Below are 17,973 nucleotides of genomic sequence, written 5' to 3' on the forward strand. Positions count from 1 at the left end.
ATGCATAGTAATCATCGTTCAAGGAATTGTGAATCATTCCCAAATTTATTTTTAATTAGTAATATAACATTAAACTTCTTAACTTACGTATTTTTTGTGTTTATACTGTACGTACTCAATATCGCACTTAATAATTTATGTGCATTTTGGATACGAATTAAAAAAAAAAAAACTAACCGCAAATTCACCAAGTAAGAAGCACAATTAATTGCAAAAAATAAAAAAAATAATAAAAATGTAATTTGATGTTTAATGTACGTTTATACTTCACACCCAATGATTTATATTCCACTTGGTTGGTTTGGAATTTTTTAAACCCAAACTCAGTCCCGTCCCACCCTTTCACTAGTGTAATTTTCTTTACGGTAAACTGTATATGTACATGCTGATTTTTAATAGGTTTTTCATAATTGGTCTAGTAAATTAAACAAAAATTATATTTTTTTTTGCAAAACTTATATCCCGTTACAATCCCACTTCCTAGGGTAGGACCTTTGAACAACAGTGAATAAAGTGAGCGGTTTTTGATTTGCGACATCTTAGCTCGTAGTACACGGCATTTGTTTGGAATAATTGAGTGAAAGTGTCGGGAATAAAGGAATGGAAATGCATTGTAATAGACAGTGCTGCTATAAACAGTCAATGCCGCGAACAATAGTTCACAAAGACAGAGGGAAACTTTATAGTATTAAGTGTTTAAATATAACATGTTGGGCAATACTTTAATAACATTTGTGTAAAAAAATCAGGTCCAAATCCGGGTTTTAATATTTTCGTCGAAACCTTTTCGCTTTTATCGGAGCCGTTTTATAGAAGTTTGAAATATCCATCTGCTAATAGAATGGTTCATTATCGAGGTAGCCAATTTAAGATTCCGTCACCGAATTCTAGCGGCGGGTGCGGGGAGTAACTGTGATTCGATTCCAGAAATGAAGTTAAAAACACATATTGCGTAAACACATGAATAATTTTAAATAATTCTAAGTAAAATTTTGTGACCAAAGCATGAGTTTCATGTTGGAAGTGCAACTGCAACATAAGAACACATGAATCTGCTTATTACCTAGGTTAGATATTATTTAATAGGTTACTAAAAAAATAGCTTACAACTATTTTTGTATTCACTGGATACATTAAATCTTGGATTTCACTTAATTAACTTAAAAGATAAGATTTTTCTACTTAAAACAACATGGAACCTCTTTCACCCCCTCAGGGGTTTAGTTTCGTAACTGTATAAAGCCAAATATTTATGTTATCCAAAAATATTACCTACAAAAACGATTTTACCGAAATCGTTTAGTAGCTTTTCTGTAATGCTGAAACAACCACAAACCAAACTAATTAAAAAGAAATTTAGTTTTAATTTTTTTGTATTGTAAATATTTTTTCCTTTAGTTTGATTACATAATTTACACCTTATTACCATTGATTTTCCTAAATATACCAAAAGGAAAAAAAAAATCAAAATTTATAGTAATTTAATATTTTTTAAAGCTGCTGAAAAACATACATTAGTCTTATGCATTATTTTATGATTTACATATTTTAAAAATTATTTTGTTTAAATTTATTTCTTTAGTGTAAAACCAAAGCATTTTAGTGTATTCTGTTCAATGATCTGTACAATATACTGACTGAAATGCTAAATAAATATATCGTTCTGTTTTCTTCTCTTAGCAATTCATTAATGAACATCAATCAATAGTAATGTTCCATTTCAAATAATTCAATTGGTATTTTTAATATTTGGTTATTTATACTAGAACGAAATTCGCACTTAGCTATGTAATGATATTATGAAATACGCTTTGTATATAGACTTCGTTGGCATACTATACGCACGCAAACTATATTTCAGGTCGATGTTCATTTAGGTTCGATAAAAATAATATTTACAATACATATTAAAAATTTTCCTTGTTATGCAGATTTGGAAATCACACAACGTTTTAACTAGCAAAAATTTCAAAACAAAGTAGTCCAGTCCTGAAGAAGGAAAATTATCGCACGAGGAAAATTAAATTCTAAAAATTTAGATAAACTTTTAAGCGGAATTTTGTATAAAAAAAATTATAATCAGTATTTCTGTATATCTTGCTACACTGACTGACCTATCACCTCTGAATTGTTGATGACCCTGGTGACATGCAGCCCTCCGCCCTATAAAGGCCTCCTGCCGGGACCATCTCAGCAGTTGTTCAGCGGCAAACACTGGTAAGCTTAGAGCTACTGTGTACCAGTCTCGCACTTTAGCTTCAGGTAAGCAGCATTTTACCGTTTAAAGTTTAAAGTGTAGTAAAACTCTTTAAATACTTTTTATGAAGCCTAGAAAACTATTTCTAAACTGCACCTGTTTGAGATTAATTCACAAAGATTATTTTAAATATATTTGGTATTTGTAATATTGTAATTACAAAGAAACTTAATTTCAAAGTTTATTTAGTATACTGGATTTGATTGAAATGACTGAATAAAATTGTGTGCACCCATAACATGAAATATTTTGGCATATAATATCAAGCTTTTAAGCAATAACTGGTAAAAGGTATATGCAAGATTTAAAATTAACCTCGTTAATGCATTTTATTTATCAATGTCGTCACTAATTTTCATGTATATTAATCAAATTTTTAATAATCAACATACATTTAAATATTGCTCTGAAAATATTCGTTTATAAAATACTGTGTTTGAAAGGAAATTAGTTTTTATTAGCATTATTCCTCACTTAAATGAAATTTTTTAATCCCTTATCTTGCTTATTTTGTATCTGATGACTAATTACACACGTTGTAATGTGTCTTACAATATTTAAATTATTTTTTAATATAATGTTTTTATACGCATACTACTCAGGCCTACTCTAATAAATAATTCAAATTTTCCTGAGATCAAGAACATAAAAATTTGTTTCGCACACAAAATATAATTACAATAATTTACGACACTTTTCGCTTCTGATATTTTCTTTCTTTAAAATTGCATACACAATATTAGTAAATTAATATTAATTGCAATATCCCCAATTGAATTTTCTGAACTCATATATGACACTGGTTTAAAAACAGTAGCAAGATAAATCAAAAAACATGTTTTTCAGGATAGGTGATATGTTTAATTAATTATTTAGTTTTAATATATATATATATATAAATTATTTGTACATTATATATTGTTAAAGGGGATATTAATGAAAATGAACTTTTAAAACAACCACTGTATATAAAATTATTGAGACGAAAAAAATAATTTATAATACTTAATAAAATTAACAATTTGTAATGATTTAAAGCAGTTAAGACAAATTTTGGCCAGAATATTTATACACTTAAACATTTTTTTAACATGGTGGATCATAAGATCTGTAAGAAATTTATGGCTATATTATATATCTAGTCGATATTTGTAGTACATGCAACAGTCATTTTATTTTAAACATTAAAGGAATCAAAAGTTTAAAATTTGATAACGAAATTTATATTTTACTTTATTTATTTCATATTAACTACAAAGCTTTATTAAGAATTATTCGTATCAGCCAGAGTAATATATAAGAGTTGAACCTGCCCTGGGTCCTGGGTGCGGAGCCCAAGCCGAGGTCCGTCATCTTGGATTATGTCGTCATGGCGGCCATTTGAGGTGTCAATTTTCCTTAAAATTCCTAAAAAAAATGCTCAATATTCCTTATAATTCCTAGAAATTTCCATATTTTGGGAGAACATTTTTCGTTTCATTCCCCAAAAATGCCATAGTCACGAAATGTACCCATTGAGAATTAAATTCCCCATTTACAGGCTTAAAATAGGCCTCTGTAGGGGAGCTTTGACTTTGACTTTTACCTGAGCCACCACCATTGAAATTTTCGTTTCGACCGTCTCTTTAAAATCCGTTAGTATTAAGCAAAAAACTGGGAAAAGTTTTATGATTTATTAAAAATTAAATTAAATTAATTTAAAAATAAATCATTCCGTCATTTGGAAATTGGCCCTCCATATTGAAAATCCGCATTTTATTGGCTAGAATAAAATTTAGAATACATAAATAAAATCATATGTAGTAAAATGCATATAAAAAACGTACTCGGCAATGGAGTCTTTGGTGCGAACCCGACTAGGTCACTCGATTAAATAATGGCGACGGATCCTTTCAACATGGGAGCCACCAGAAGACTGACCCTCAACACTGATGCGAAGGTTAATATTACGTCGTGGTGGCCATCTGGTTTTTGTCTGCTGGCGACCGCCCTCTTGAATCAGACATTTTTTCGTCTGCTAGATGGCTCCAACACTATAATATTTAATTCTTTTACGCTAAAGTGTATTAATAATTTTTTAACAAATAGTCAACTGTCGCGATATATGCCATCTTGTCAACAGTCTTGACAGCCATCTTAAAAATCTGTAATTTTTGACTAGAAATTCGGGAAAAATTCCCAGAACCATCAGAAAACTCACTTTTTAAAATATTGATTGATTCGACCGATTTCTGTTCTCGGTTCTATCCTTGACTGATGCTAGAATTATAATTTAAAAAATTACTGTAAACGTTACAGCTTAATAAGTAAGAAATTAAATTTAAAAAAATATTTTACATTAATTATATAAGTACTTACATAAACAAACAAATCACTCTCGATTCTCGAGTATTCTTAGAAGGCAAAGAAAGTCGTTTGCATGTGATTGCAGGGCAGTTTACGTGACAGCCATTAAACAGACACGTCCAGTCAGCAACAAGACATGTCCAGTTAGATGACCAGACCCGACCAACCGATTGGTCAGGCTAACACGGCCAGTCGGTGGCCAGGCACATCCAGTCGGTGGCCAGTCTCCTACAGTTGGTGGTTAGGTACAAATAGCCAGTAGCCAATATGCCTTATTTTCTATAGTTAAACTACTTTTCAAACCACTCATGTATGATGTCAAACGTATACACCTGGCGTCTTTGAACCGAGAGGTATGTTTTGTCGATACTCGACCAACATTTTAATCAGGTCATGATCAATGTCAGGCGTATAGACCAGGCGTCTCTGGACCACGATGCCAATCATGTCCTGACTACATACTTGTTGATGCACAATCAACGAACAGGGCAAGGTGCTCCAAATGCTCCAAGTGCTCTAGTACTCTAGTACTCTAAAAAAACAAAATGCTCCATAGCTCCAAATTCTCCAATGCTTCAATTGTTACAAAGCTCCAAGTGCTCCAAAGCTACATGTTTTCCAAGTGCTTCTAGTGCTCCAACGCTCCAATTGCTTTAATTGCTCAAATGCTCCAAATCTCTAAGTGCTCTAAAGCTCCAAGTCCTCCATTTTGCTGGAAAAGCTCAAATTTCTCAAGTTCTCTAAAGCTCTAATTGCTTTAAGTGTTACATTCCTTAATTTTCTCCAATGCTCCAATTTCTTAAACTGCTCCAATCGCTCCAAATGTTTTGAATTGTATTTTGTTATAAATTGTCCCAATTGCTGGAATCATTTACTATTACTCTCCATTTTTTTAAGTCTTTGATTACTATTTTTACATCTTTACGTAAGAAGTTGTATTACTAAAACTAACTCTTGGTTATAAATCGAGAAATAAAAGCTAAAAATTGGAGTTATAGTAATTAATCAAATATATATATATATATATTCAATTTTATACACATTAAAGAAAAGCAAGTCATTATTGTTTATAGACGTCTTACCTCAGTTCTTTGAGTATGAATGCTACTTCGTTGATGTGCGAAGTGTTTCCTCCACTAATGGATGCCATCAGTAGTCTCAGATGATATACCAATATTTTAAGATCTTCCCATGACGTGTAATCAATCTATTCTGCTGGTGACATCTTTCTTGCATGTTTATTATAAATATTTTTTGTTCTTTGAAGTCTTCCGATATAACACCGGCCTCAAAGTTAATTTCATCAGTGACCCAGTGACCATCACAAGCTTCATAAGATTAATTTATATTAACACGTCTTTTCCATCGTTTTGGTCTCAGCGTTTCATTACAGTCTTTGATCTTGTGAGCTTTAGATACTTCATCGCAGTCTTCCATCTTCTGCAGCTTCAGGTCGTTGTCTGTTATTCACAATTTCATGGAGGCGACAAGCATTTGGTGTGAATATCTTTTTAATTTCCATGAAGAAGCTACTTTTTAAATTTAAATTATTAGCGAGATCTTGTTGCTGATTGAACATGCATGGTTAACGACTGTCATGTATAGCTGTCCTGAAATCACATGCAAAGGACTTTATTTGCCTTCTAAGAATACCACTGTATAAATCGAGAATCGATGGTGAAATGTTTGTTCATGCACTTGTATAATTAATGTATAAATATTTTTTTAAAATTTTTATTTGTACTTTTTAAAATGTAACGTTTATTGGAATTATTAAAATTATAATTCTAGCATCAGCCAAGGATAGAACCGAGGACAGAAATCGGTCGAATCAATCAATATTTTAAAAAGTGAGTTTTTCGATGGTTCTGGGAATTTTTCTCGAATTTCTAGTCACAAATGACAGATTTTTAAGATGGTGGTCAAGACGGGTGACAAGATGGCAGATATCGCGATAGTTGACTATTTGTAAAAAAATATTAATGCACTCTAGCGTGTAAAAATTAAATAATATAGTGTTGGAGCCCTCTAGCAGACGAAAAAAATATGTCTGATTCAAGAGGGAAGTCTCCAGCAGACAAAAACAAGATGGCCACCACGACGTCATAATAGCAGACGTTATATTAACCTTCGCATTAGTAGTGAGAGTCAGTCTCCTTGTGGCTCCCATGTTGAAATGATCCGTTGCCATTATTTAATCGAGTGACCTAGTCGGGTTCGCACCAAGGACTCCATTGCATGAGTACGTTTTTTATATGCATTATACTACATATAATTTTATTTAAGTATTCTAAAATTTTCATAAAAATTCTAGCCAATAAAATACGGATTTTCAATATGGCGGGCCAATTTTCAAATGGCGGAATGTTATTTTATAAAATCAATTTAATTTAATTTTTAATAAATCATTAAACTTTTCCCAGATTTTTGCTTAATATTTATGGGTTTTAAAGAGACGGTCGAAACGAAAATTGCAATGATGGTGGCTCAGGTAAAAGTCAAAGTCAAAGCTCCCTTACAGAGGCCTATTGTAGGCCTGTAAGTGGGGAATTTAATTCTCAATGGAAACATTTCAAGACATTTCAAGAGGGAACGAAACGAAAAATTTTCTCCCAAATATGAAAATTTCTAGGAATTATAAAGAATGTTGAGCATTTTTCAGGAATTTTAAGAAAATTTGACACCGCAAATGGCCGCCATCACGACATAATCCAAGATGACGGACCTCGTCTTGGGCTCCGCACCCAGAACCCAGGCGCTGAACATTAGTAGATACCAAAAAAAAAAAAAACAATTATTTTTATAAATTATCACTCAATTCGTTCGTAGTGACATAACTAACAACCATCAATTAACGAAATTTTATGAAATACATTTTGTATAGGAATGAGAATGAAAACTCAGATTTTATTTATTCATAAATATGCGCTTGTAAACAAAATCTGGAGTTCATGCACGATAGGATTAGGATGAATAAATTTGTTTTTATTAAAGGTTCTTAATCCACCACAGAAAAGAAGATGGAACCAATAGGCGTTCTAATTGTGTCCCTTCTGGTGGCCCAGGCAACAGCTGGTATACTCGATTGTGAAAAAGTAAGTACATTATTTGTGTTACAAAATTTTACGCTGCTTTCATGAAACGCTATTGCCTAATTTAACTTGTTCTCGTCTAGTCCTTAATAAATGTAAACGCTATTGTAGGTATAGACATCGTCAATCATGCGAGTGGTTGTAGTAATATACAAACAATCGTGTTGACAAATAATAATTGAATGATTCGAACGGACACAATTTTTTTGTTATTGTTTTGTGGTAGGCAGGAGCTGTTGTAGGCCTATAAGATTTTTCGTATGTTACAAGAGATAAAATTTTTTTCTCCCTTCACCTAGTCATTTTCTGAGCGGACATTCTACGCAAAAGCCAGTAAATTATTAATAACGTTATCTGTGAATGAAAGGAAACATTTTTTTTGTAATTTATCTTTATTTAAATTGTTTATCTAAATTTTTATATAGGGTCGAAGTTTGAGGATAAAGGATATAGTGGCATAGGTACCTACAAATTAATGTAAAACATGATGTACGTTTATCTTAAAAATAAAAGCTCTATAATTAAATTCTTGAACCAACCAACCAGCAAGTGAGCTTCTTGGCAGCAATAAAAACTTTTGCTTTTTTATTTTTATAAATGGTAAATTTGTTATTTTTGTTTAAAAATCACAAAAACGTTTATTCCAGCAGCATTATTTTCTACAACTCTGCGTTTCTGCCTTAAAACTAGAGAATTTAATAATTTATGCCAACATTAAAGTTGAGTTTTACCCACAGTTAGTCGAGGGCTAAGTTCTTGCCGGATCTGTAAATATTCACCTAACATCATTTTAGAAAAGAAATAATATATCGAGGTAGAGTCAGAAATTAAAAAGTTTCCTGTCACGCACTTAATTGTTCATAGGAGTAAGTTTCATGTGTGAGTAAACATTTTGTAAATAAACAATAGTCTATTTATGCCATATTTTTTCCAGGAAAGGTTGGTGTTATCATTTTATCTGTAAGTTTACGCCTCCTAAACATTTGACAGTTGGTTGGAACCTACTAATTTTAATACTGTGGGTCTTTATATTTTCCTAACAAGTACAAAGTTTATATGTAGAATAATTAATTTAAGGTTTAGATAAAAAGTACTTCATTTGTGGTGTATACTGTGACGTTGTACATGCCCGGTGCCTAAACCAAATTAAACGTTGGTGTTGATGATTAATCAAAAAATAACAAATCTATTACATTGGGGGAGGAAGGGTTATAAATGAGCACTCGCTTGCAATAAAAGGTACTTTGTAATCAAAACTGTTCACAACCCGGGATCTTAAAATAATAGGCTCCGCACCCTGTACAGTAGATCTGGAGAGAGAAGGAATTACTTAAAATGAGTTATAACTTAGTTCTAAAGAAAGTACTTTTATTACACGAGACCTTAACCAGATACAAAATGTTGCTAGTCGATGAGAGACAATCATGAAGTATTAACTTTTACATTTTAACTTTATAAATAAAATCTAGGGCCGTCTGAAAATCAGTTTTATTAGTTGCTTTATAATTAAGTACTTAAACTTGAATTAGCTAAAAGGGGATCATGATTAACAAACGCTTTGATCAACGAGCAGCTAGAGAGTATCAAAATCTTCTACGACGTTAAAACTCGTTCTAAGTCCTTATAGTTAACTTGAACATTATTTCCGCGACCCCAACCAACTTTACATGAACGTATTGCTGTTCCGGGGCATAGCCTCCGCCTCAAAGAGCCTAACATCCATAAACCCTAACCGACCACTGGCGAGAGGCATAGCCTCCCCCAGAGTGAGCACCGAGCTACCTCCAGCGGCCGCTTAAAAACCTTCTCGGCCCCGCCGACGTTTCCAGAGAATCCCGGCCCACCGCCCCCAAATTTCGCAATCAGGGCCCGAGCCCGCTGAACGAGCACCGCGCTGCGACCTAGTTACGCCAGCAAACCGCCGCTTTGCGAGGGCCGGTGGCCCGCGCGACTCACGAGGAATGTGCAGCGAGGGCAAACGGCACGCCGAGGCCGCTTCTCGCACGGGCGCAGCGACCCGCCCACAGCTCGCGCCATGAAAGACAGAAATCTGAATTCGGCCACACCGAGAAATTCTGAAACGCTACAATACGAATATATAACTAAAACAACTTTCTTTATGTTTTACATTGTCTTGTATGAAAATGTTATAATTGAGAATACTATTTAGTAAAACAAATACATTTATATTCTGCAGAAATTAAATTCGAGCTTAAAAACTCCATTGACACAGAGAGTAGGTTATTCGAAAACTATCTGTTAAGAGCGAAGTGACTGCGTGAGCCAATCACAAAGGCGAAGACGCGCCTAGTGAAATCGATTACGTACATTTTGCAGTAAGCCTTCCCAATACAAGGACACCAGAAACATCATAAATTTCTTGAAACATATAACAGTCCAACGCCAAACTCTTGGGATATAATGGAAAACTTTAATTCTAATTTATAAATATTAGAGTGGTGTTTTGATATTATGTATTTTATAAGGATTTTCATATATATGGTAAAATTAGCTAGTTTTTTTCTATTTGTGTTTGAAAATGCATTTATTCGATTGGTTATTGGACAGCTGGATTTCAGTTAAATTTTCACATCTGTGTTTTTTTAATGGGCTTTTCTACTCACATGTTTGTATTCTGACTTAAGGTTTACTGTTGCAACGTATTAGATAATTACCAACACGTTTTATAAACACTCGCACACATTAGCAAAGCCCAGGTGGATTGAGTGGTCTTAATGATAGTTTGCCTCTGTAGCAACCCAGGTTCGATACCGAGTGGAAGATAACACTGAGTGGGCAACATAAGCCATAGCATTCAATGGACATAGAACATTTCGCGGATCTCCCGTTTTCCCCATGCATTCAGTGCCCACTAAGCTCCATCTCACCTCATCACTGCCGTATCATCCCTAATGCCCTCGATGTCCATTAGTAAGGCCACGTTATTTGTAAAGTCAATATGTCAAGGCAAGCTGATTGTTAAAATACTGCAGCTTCGTCTATGTTTCGTAGATGGTTGTGTTTCTTTTACTGCGTGTACACTAACCACAGACATTTCGTGGGGAAACAAAAGTGTTCAGAATATCACCGCCAAAAACGGCACTAGCTACTTTTGTAGATGGCCGAAAATTGCAATTACTGTTGAAACTGTTATACCTTATTTTATACTTATTATAGTTCAAATCAATATGCGAAAAAACATTTCCACATGTATTAGAGTTATGTCATGGGTTATGGATTAACTGTAGATCTTAGATAAAACTTAATCTTGCAGGTCTACACATACAACATCACCAAGAACTGGGGAAACCTGCGCAACTACCTGATCACGGCACTGGTAAACACCGACCCTGAGGCGTACAGTCAGGTGCAGAACATCACAGAGCCCGCGCCCATGCTCCACATCGGGCAGAACGGCTACGACGCGCTGGCGGACGAGCTGGCACGCTGCTACCCTGACGTCACCGACGAGTCTACCAACGCCATGCTACACGGCGCGGCGAAGGGCCAGCAGGTCGAGACGGCGAGGCTACTGCTGGCGCGCCAGGCCGACGTCAACGTGAGGGACGAACACAACAACACCCCGCTGATCCTGGCCGCTCAGTACAACTCCCTGCCGATGGTGCAGCTGCTCCTGCGGCTCAACGCCGACAAGAACTTGAAGAACGATCAACTTCAGACCGCGTTGAGTTGGGCGGAGCAGCATGGGAATCAACTGATGGTTGATTGGATAACGTTACACTGAAATGGTCAAGTCAAAGCTCAGTGTGCCAACCAAACAGAGGTGGTTCACAACTCAACCGAAAGTTTGCTTCAGTTCTGCACACTTGCGATGCAGCTAGATTTGTCCTTACATACTGTTAATTCATTAATCATTACTTGTTAAGTATTGATTTTCTTTCTTTGATGCTATTTCAAAATAAAGTGCTTGTATCATTAATGCAGTCAATGTCTAATTTCATATTTCCTAACCTAATGTATTCTTTGTTCGTTTATTACTTGTCATATTATTGTACAAGCACAGGCGTTTATTTTTTTTTTATTTTTTTTTATTACATCTCCCTGTAGACCCCTAGACATATATGTAATACAATTGGGGTATATAGAACGTCAATAATTGCACATATAAATTATAACAAAGATTACAAATTGATAAAAACAAATACAGCATATTAACAAATCATAATCACGATACAAACATGATACAAAAAATACAACATACCACATCATTTTGAATTTATACTAGATTATTGTGTAGTATTTAAAATCGAAAGAATGGAATTTTATTTTTATTACTTGCAACAATTAACACTAAGTGTTACGTTTTTGTTGCTTTTTTTTAACCATCTTTTAATAGCTCATAAGAATAAAATAATAATTCTCATCCTGGACTGAAAAAAGAATTTGTTTAAGTGTGTAATGTCAGTGCTCTGTTATAGCTGCTTTGGTTTATCTTCTATAGTCAGGAAATTCAGAATTAAATAAAGGTGTGCAAAAATTTATAGAAAGAGCGAGACAGAGTGGCAGAGAGATGAACACATTTAAGTTAAACTAGCCCCACGAAAAATTTACAAATTAATTAGAAAACATAATTTTGTCTCCCAAATTTTAGACTTTAAAACACTTTAAACTTATTTGTCCCATATTTAAATGTTAAATAAACTAAAATAAAATACCGAGGAGACTTTTAAACGTCCATATCGAAATGCAAAGCAACTAAAAACACACAAGCCCAGCACTGTAGGACATTCAGTTTCATCTCCATAATATTTTCACAACAATATCATTGTTATAGCCTTAAAACTCATTTGAAAATAATAAAAGTTAAAGCAGCAGTTTTACTTTGAAAAATTTCACGTATTCTTTCAAAACTTAAAAATTTATATTATCTCCCAAAATATATTCCAAATATATTATTTTAGTATCATTGCTGAGCCAAGGCCCTAAATAATGTAGTTAAAGAAAATAAACACTTTAGGGAAACCTCTCAAAGATAAAAGAGAATGTGTGGAATATATAAGTTAAAATAGCCATTATTTATCAGGGGGCATTGGAAAATAGAAGAAAAAAACAAGAGGGGGAAGTGTTAGTATAAGGAATACGCTTACACATTCGTAAGTAGTGAGATCACAGAAGCAAAAAATAAATAAATCAATTAATAAAAACAATTGAGGCTTTGCTTTTAGTCGCTTCAACAATTTTATAATCTGAGTGTTAAATGACATTTGCTTAAAAAAAAAATTATTTCCATTAAATTCATATATTTTAAGTTTGTGATTTTCGACCATGAACCAAGGAAAGCAAAACCCTGGCTATTTCACCTCTTCGTCGGTCCATTTCCAATTTACAGAACCCCTTTTAACTTTCAGTGAAAATAGGGTGAAGGGGGAAAATTATTTGGAAGTTCACTTAAAAAAGGCCGTGCCAGGTTCCGGTCGATCGCTACTGCAGCTTGCCTCACCGCTCTGGACTGCCAAAGCGGAGCACCAGCAACGGCTCTAAACGTAATGTTTTTACGCAGCGCATATTCAAATTTTGGCAGCTGGGAAGTCGGAAGGTCAGCAAATAAAAGTATAAGAAAATTTTGTTTAATCTAATATTTTAAACTCCCGTGATAATGCGTTATAGAAAACCTTGATTTACTAGTATATTTTCAAATCTGGAATGGAATCTAAGAACAACTTAATGAGTTTATGATATCTAAAATATGCCACATAATCCTATTGGATATATCCATACTAACAGGCGCGTAGGAAGCAAATATTTCATGGGGGGGCAAAGGAGAGTATCATTTTAAGTGGTGGATTTACCAAAGGGGGTGTCCGGGTGCTCTATCCCGGTAGAAAAAAAATTGTATTCTAAGAAGCAAAATGGTGCTATTTAAGCATATTTCGTACATAAAAATAGAATATATTACTAGCAGAAATTTTAACTTTTTTATAACATATTTACTTAAGGCTCGGCATCACAAAACTGTGTTCACTTTTCAATTTTCGCCTCGTAGAATTCATTTTAAAAGCAATTTGTTGAATTTTCCCACTGCACAGAGTACACAAATTACAAGCACCTTCAAATTTAGTCCCCAGATATCATCAAGTTATCTAGAGCTGTAGAAAAGGCAAAGATGTATTAATAATTAAAAAATGTTTGACTAATTGCATCATAATTACATGACGGTGGTTGAAGATTAATATTTGTAGTGTGAGATAATATATTTTGCCAACTATCTATAGCTATAGTTACATTTTCTTAATATGTGCTAACAAACAACTGCAATAATCAAAACAAGCTATAATCAAATGTTTTAGTGAGGCTGAGCCTTGAGTAAACAATTTAACAAAGACGTCACTATCCCTTTCATTGCCCACTCTTAAGTAAATTCATTTGAATATCAGGACAGGAGAACTCTTAATGTTACACACCTTTAATTAAATAAATATTCTTAGATGATGCCAATATTCAGAATGTATTGACACAAGCATATGGTGTACCTAGTGTCCACTGAATATTAATTTAAATCGTGACAGAAAAACTGCTTTACCATTAATAAATCTGAAAATATAAATATCTTATGATAAGTTATATGACAAAGTTTTTGAAAATATACTATTCAGTATTCATTACATTTTTTTTATTGAAGGGAGTACTAGAAAGTATTTAGATTGTATTCAGAAAGGTCAAAATAATATATTTTGTTAGCTTTTAAAATTTGAAAGTTAAAAAAATAATAATAATTTTCAAAAAATGCAGTTCAACTTTAACAAATAAAAAAATTATAGATGGAAAAAAATGTTTTGCAAAAACCTTAATATAATTTTATTCAGGAAAGTCTTAAGTTTATTTTGACATTAAAAATGAACAAAAAACGTTTTTTTATTTGTTTATTTTTACTGTCAGACTTCATAAATCAAGGTCAATAGAGGAAAGGTCTATCTATACATCAATCAAATCTGAATTGAGGCTCCAAAGTTATGAAAATATACTATTCATTATATTTTGTATTGAAAGGAGTACTAGAAAGTATTTGCATTGTATTCAAAAAGGTCAAAATAATTTTTTTAGCAATTAAAATTAAAAAAGTCACAAAAATTAATTTTTCGAAAAATGCAGTTCAACTTTAAAAAAATAAAACATTAAAGATGGAAAAAAGCTTTTCGCCATAACACTCATATCATTTTATTCAGGACAGTCAAAATTTTACTGTGGTATTAAAAATTTAAAAAGTCAATATTTTAATTTTTTTTACTGTCAGACTCCCCTTTGAATAAGTTTCAAATGCGAACCCCACAGAATAGGCGGGTGAAGACGCTTAAAAATAACTGCAAATCTGCTTGATAAATTCTTATTCAATTATTTGTAGATTAAATATAAAAAAAAAATATTACTCGATGGAATAATCACGAGCGACGAGCGGAAAAAATTAATGTACCGATTTACTAAACTTTAATGTTAAATATGTATATTACATATGGTTTTCGGGATCATCTAAAAATTCGTCTCAGTCTAAACTGCTCAAAAGTAATACCTGAGTTAAACGAATCCAACTGTTCTTTAGGATCATTGTCTTCACAGGCATTACAGCCTAATGTGCACTGCTTTTTAGGCGGTGGTTGTAATACCCCAAGTGTCTTAAAGAATAATTAAATAATAAAGTTAAAAGATTTGGAAGCTTAGATTACTGAGGCCCTTAATTAATAACTATAAAAGTCAACAACAGAGGCGACACTAGAAGTAAACAAAGAAAATTTAGGGACTCCCTACAAATACTTGGGAGTAAAAGGATCGTTATTATATATTAAATAAATAAAAACAACTGTTACGTCTATAGACTTCCTTATTTTATTAGTCATTGTTCTTTTTTTTTTTTGATAGATTAAATTTTCCTTAGTAAAGACTGTTTTTCATTGATAAGTGATCTTATTTACATAACTCACAATTACACTTATTATAAGATATTCCTTAACGTTATTTACGATAGGGCCGGCCCTGAATGTATAACAAAAATTAAAATATTTAAAAACAAGAATGAAATTAACATTGGTAACTTTAAAGATTGTACATATAGTCCTTCCAAAACATAATATAAATTTCTTCTCCTCGAACTGCCTTTTACTGTCCGCTGTCTTAACTGGGTTACACTAATCTTGGGTTCGTGAATAAAAAGATAGAATTATGCGGGTATCACCCGGGGCTGTAGGTAGACGGTGATCAAGGGAGTAGGCCTAATGATGTTGGATTCTGCGCAGGAACCGACTCCAGAGGTTCTGGCAGAGGATTTTGGTTGCCCCAAACTTGGAACCCTGTCTGAAACAAAAGTCCAAATTCCAAAGAATTAGACCTGTTTCCAGACAGTATACTTAAATGGCGCAAAAGGCCAATAGAGGGAAATAAAAAGGGGGGGGGGATGACGTCAAGACTTACCAAAACAGGGTGTTGGTCCTGGCGCTCAGGAGAGGGCGTCTCGTCCCCGCAAACTCGAACCACGATTCGCGGTAGCCACGGAAGTCATCATGATTAATTAAAAAATGGTCTGTGGGACACAAGGCCCACGGGATCCTCCTGTCGTGTCTTGCTGCTAGTGAACCTTATACCGATTCGTGACAGAGTTAGCAGGGCTCAGCACTGCTTCACAAGCTGCTCTTAGCAAAAGGTGACCCGCGAAGAAATAACGTTACCGGCCCCGACGTGCCTGGAGGCGGGAGAAATATTAGCCAGAATTCTAGCCTAGCATGAGGCTGGGAAAGAAAATCAGCTCGCCTCTGAGAACAGAGGCTGGGGGCCTGGCCGTAAAGAAAATAAGATGAGAGAAAAAAAAATAATATTTCCAAAAATATTAAAGATTACAACATTTTTTAAATAAAACGTGCCTAAATACTTAATACACGGCACATACTCCCCCGCGTTAAAGCGGAGCTTAGGGGAAAGCAAAAACAAGAACCAAAAACTTCAGTAGGACGAGTTACCAGGTTCGCCTGTATCCTACTACTTACATGCTAAAACACAAAAAAAAATATTAAACACTCTTATGAACTAATGTGCACATTCTTAATGACTAACATGATTAAATTCATTATCTTAAATAAAATTATTAACTTAAGTGGCCACTTAAACTAACACCTTATATTAAGTTTTCTTACAAACTAGTACCATGGATTTTTATTGTTACTTAATGTTACTACCTAGGTTTTGTATTCTTCAGTTAAACTCCTTATTGAGTCTTAAATATATATATTTGGCATGCCAAGGCTTAGAGAAAGTAATCGCTCCTATTTTAAATTCGGATGCGCTTTCTTAAGGTGGGAGATGTGCGCTCGTGTCACATACTCTCCGGAACTGGGGTCGGCTAGACTCACAGTCACTGGGGTTAGAAACCGTTGGATCTGTAATGGTCCAGTCCAGCGATACGATAACTTGGCCGATCGCTTATCGATGGCCTTACTCTGCGGGTGTGCTTTGCACATTACCGTGTCACCTACCCTGTAGGGGTCAGGGGAGCGGTACTTATTGTACCTTCTCTGACTTGTTTGGTGAGCCAAATTTAAATTCCTACGCGCCTTTCTCCAAATCTCCGCGATGTCCTTGGGATCATCCGGTAGTAGGTCTTCGAGAGACCAAAGATTGGAAAGGGGTGTGTTGGGCTTATAAGTAAACATAATCTCAAATGGGGTGGATATGTGTCCTTCATGTCGGGCATAATTAAATGCCATCTGTAACCACACCAAATTACTGTCCCATCTTTCCTGCGCATTCGCGTGGAACGCTATGAGCGCCGAACGAAGATTTCTATTTAATCTCTCCGCGTGCGAGGGTTTAGGGTAGTATGGCGATGTCGTCACATGCTGTATACCATGCGAGAAACACATGTTCTTGAAAGTTCTGGATGTAAACTGTGTTCCGTTGTCGGATACAATTATGTTCGGTAATCCTGAAGTTTTAAAAATATGATTTTGTAATGCACGTACAGTGGTGTCAGCTGTAGCCTTACGTAGTGGAATAAGCCAAACGAACTTAGAAAAGGCATCTATGCCCACAAGAAGCATAGAGTGTCCGGATTTGGATCGAGGAAATGGCCCTACAAAATCAATAAAAAGTTTTTGCATAGGTCTTTCGGCTACTTCTGAGGCAAGAAAACCGTACTGTGTATTTTGTGCAGGTTTACTTAGTGCACATAGCTTACATAACTTAACTCGCTGTGTAATGTCCCGGTGCATTCCTTCCCAAATAAAATGGCGTCGGATACCTTGAATGGTTTTATAAATACCTAAATGGGCACCGAGA

The 17,973-nt window shown here is 34.3% G+C and overlaps 1 protein-coding gene across 1 annotated transcript; it reads left to right on the forward strand.

Annotated features, from left to right (window-relative positions):
* The first annotated feature begins 2,209 nt into the window (after positions 1 to 2,209).
* On the forward strand, positions 2,210 to 11,639 carry LOC134529341 (GA-binding protein subunit beta-2-like). The gene is made up of 3 exons (XM_063363304.1): positions 2,210 to 2,262; positions 7,616 to 7,698; positions 10,970 to 11,639. The coding sequence occupies exons 2-3, from the start codon at positions 7,624 to 7,626 to the stop codon at positions 11,438 to 11,440; spliced, it is 546 nt and encodes a 181-aa protein (XP_063219374.1). The 5' UTR covers positions 2,210 to 2,262; positions 7,616 to 7,623; the 3' UTR covers positions 11,441 to 11,639.
* Positions 11,640 to 17,973: the final 6,334 nt, after the last annotated feature.

The sequence above is a fragment of the Bacillus rossius genome, chromosome 1 (assembly GCF_032445375.1).
Source record: "Bacillus rossius redtenbacheri isolate Brsri chromosome 1, Brsri_v3, whole genome shotgun sequence".
Lineage (NCBI taxonomy): Eukaryota > Metazoa > Arthropoda > Insecta > Phasmatodea > Bacillidae > Bacillus > Bacillus rossius.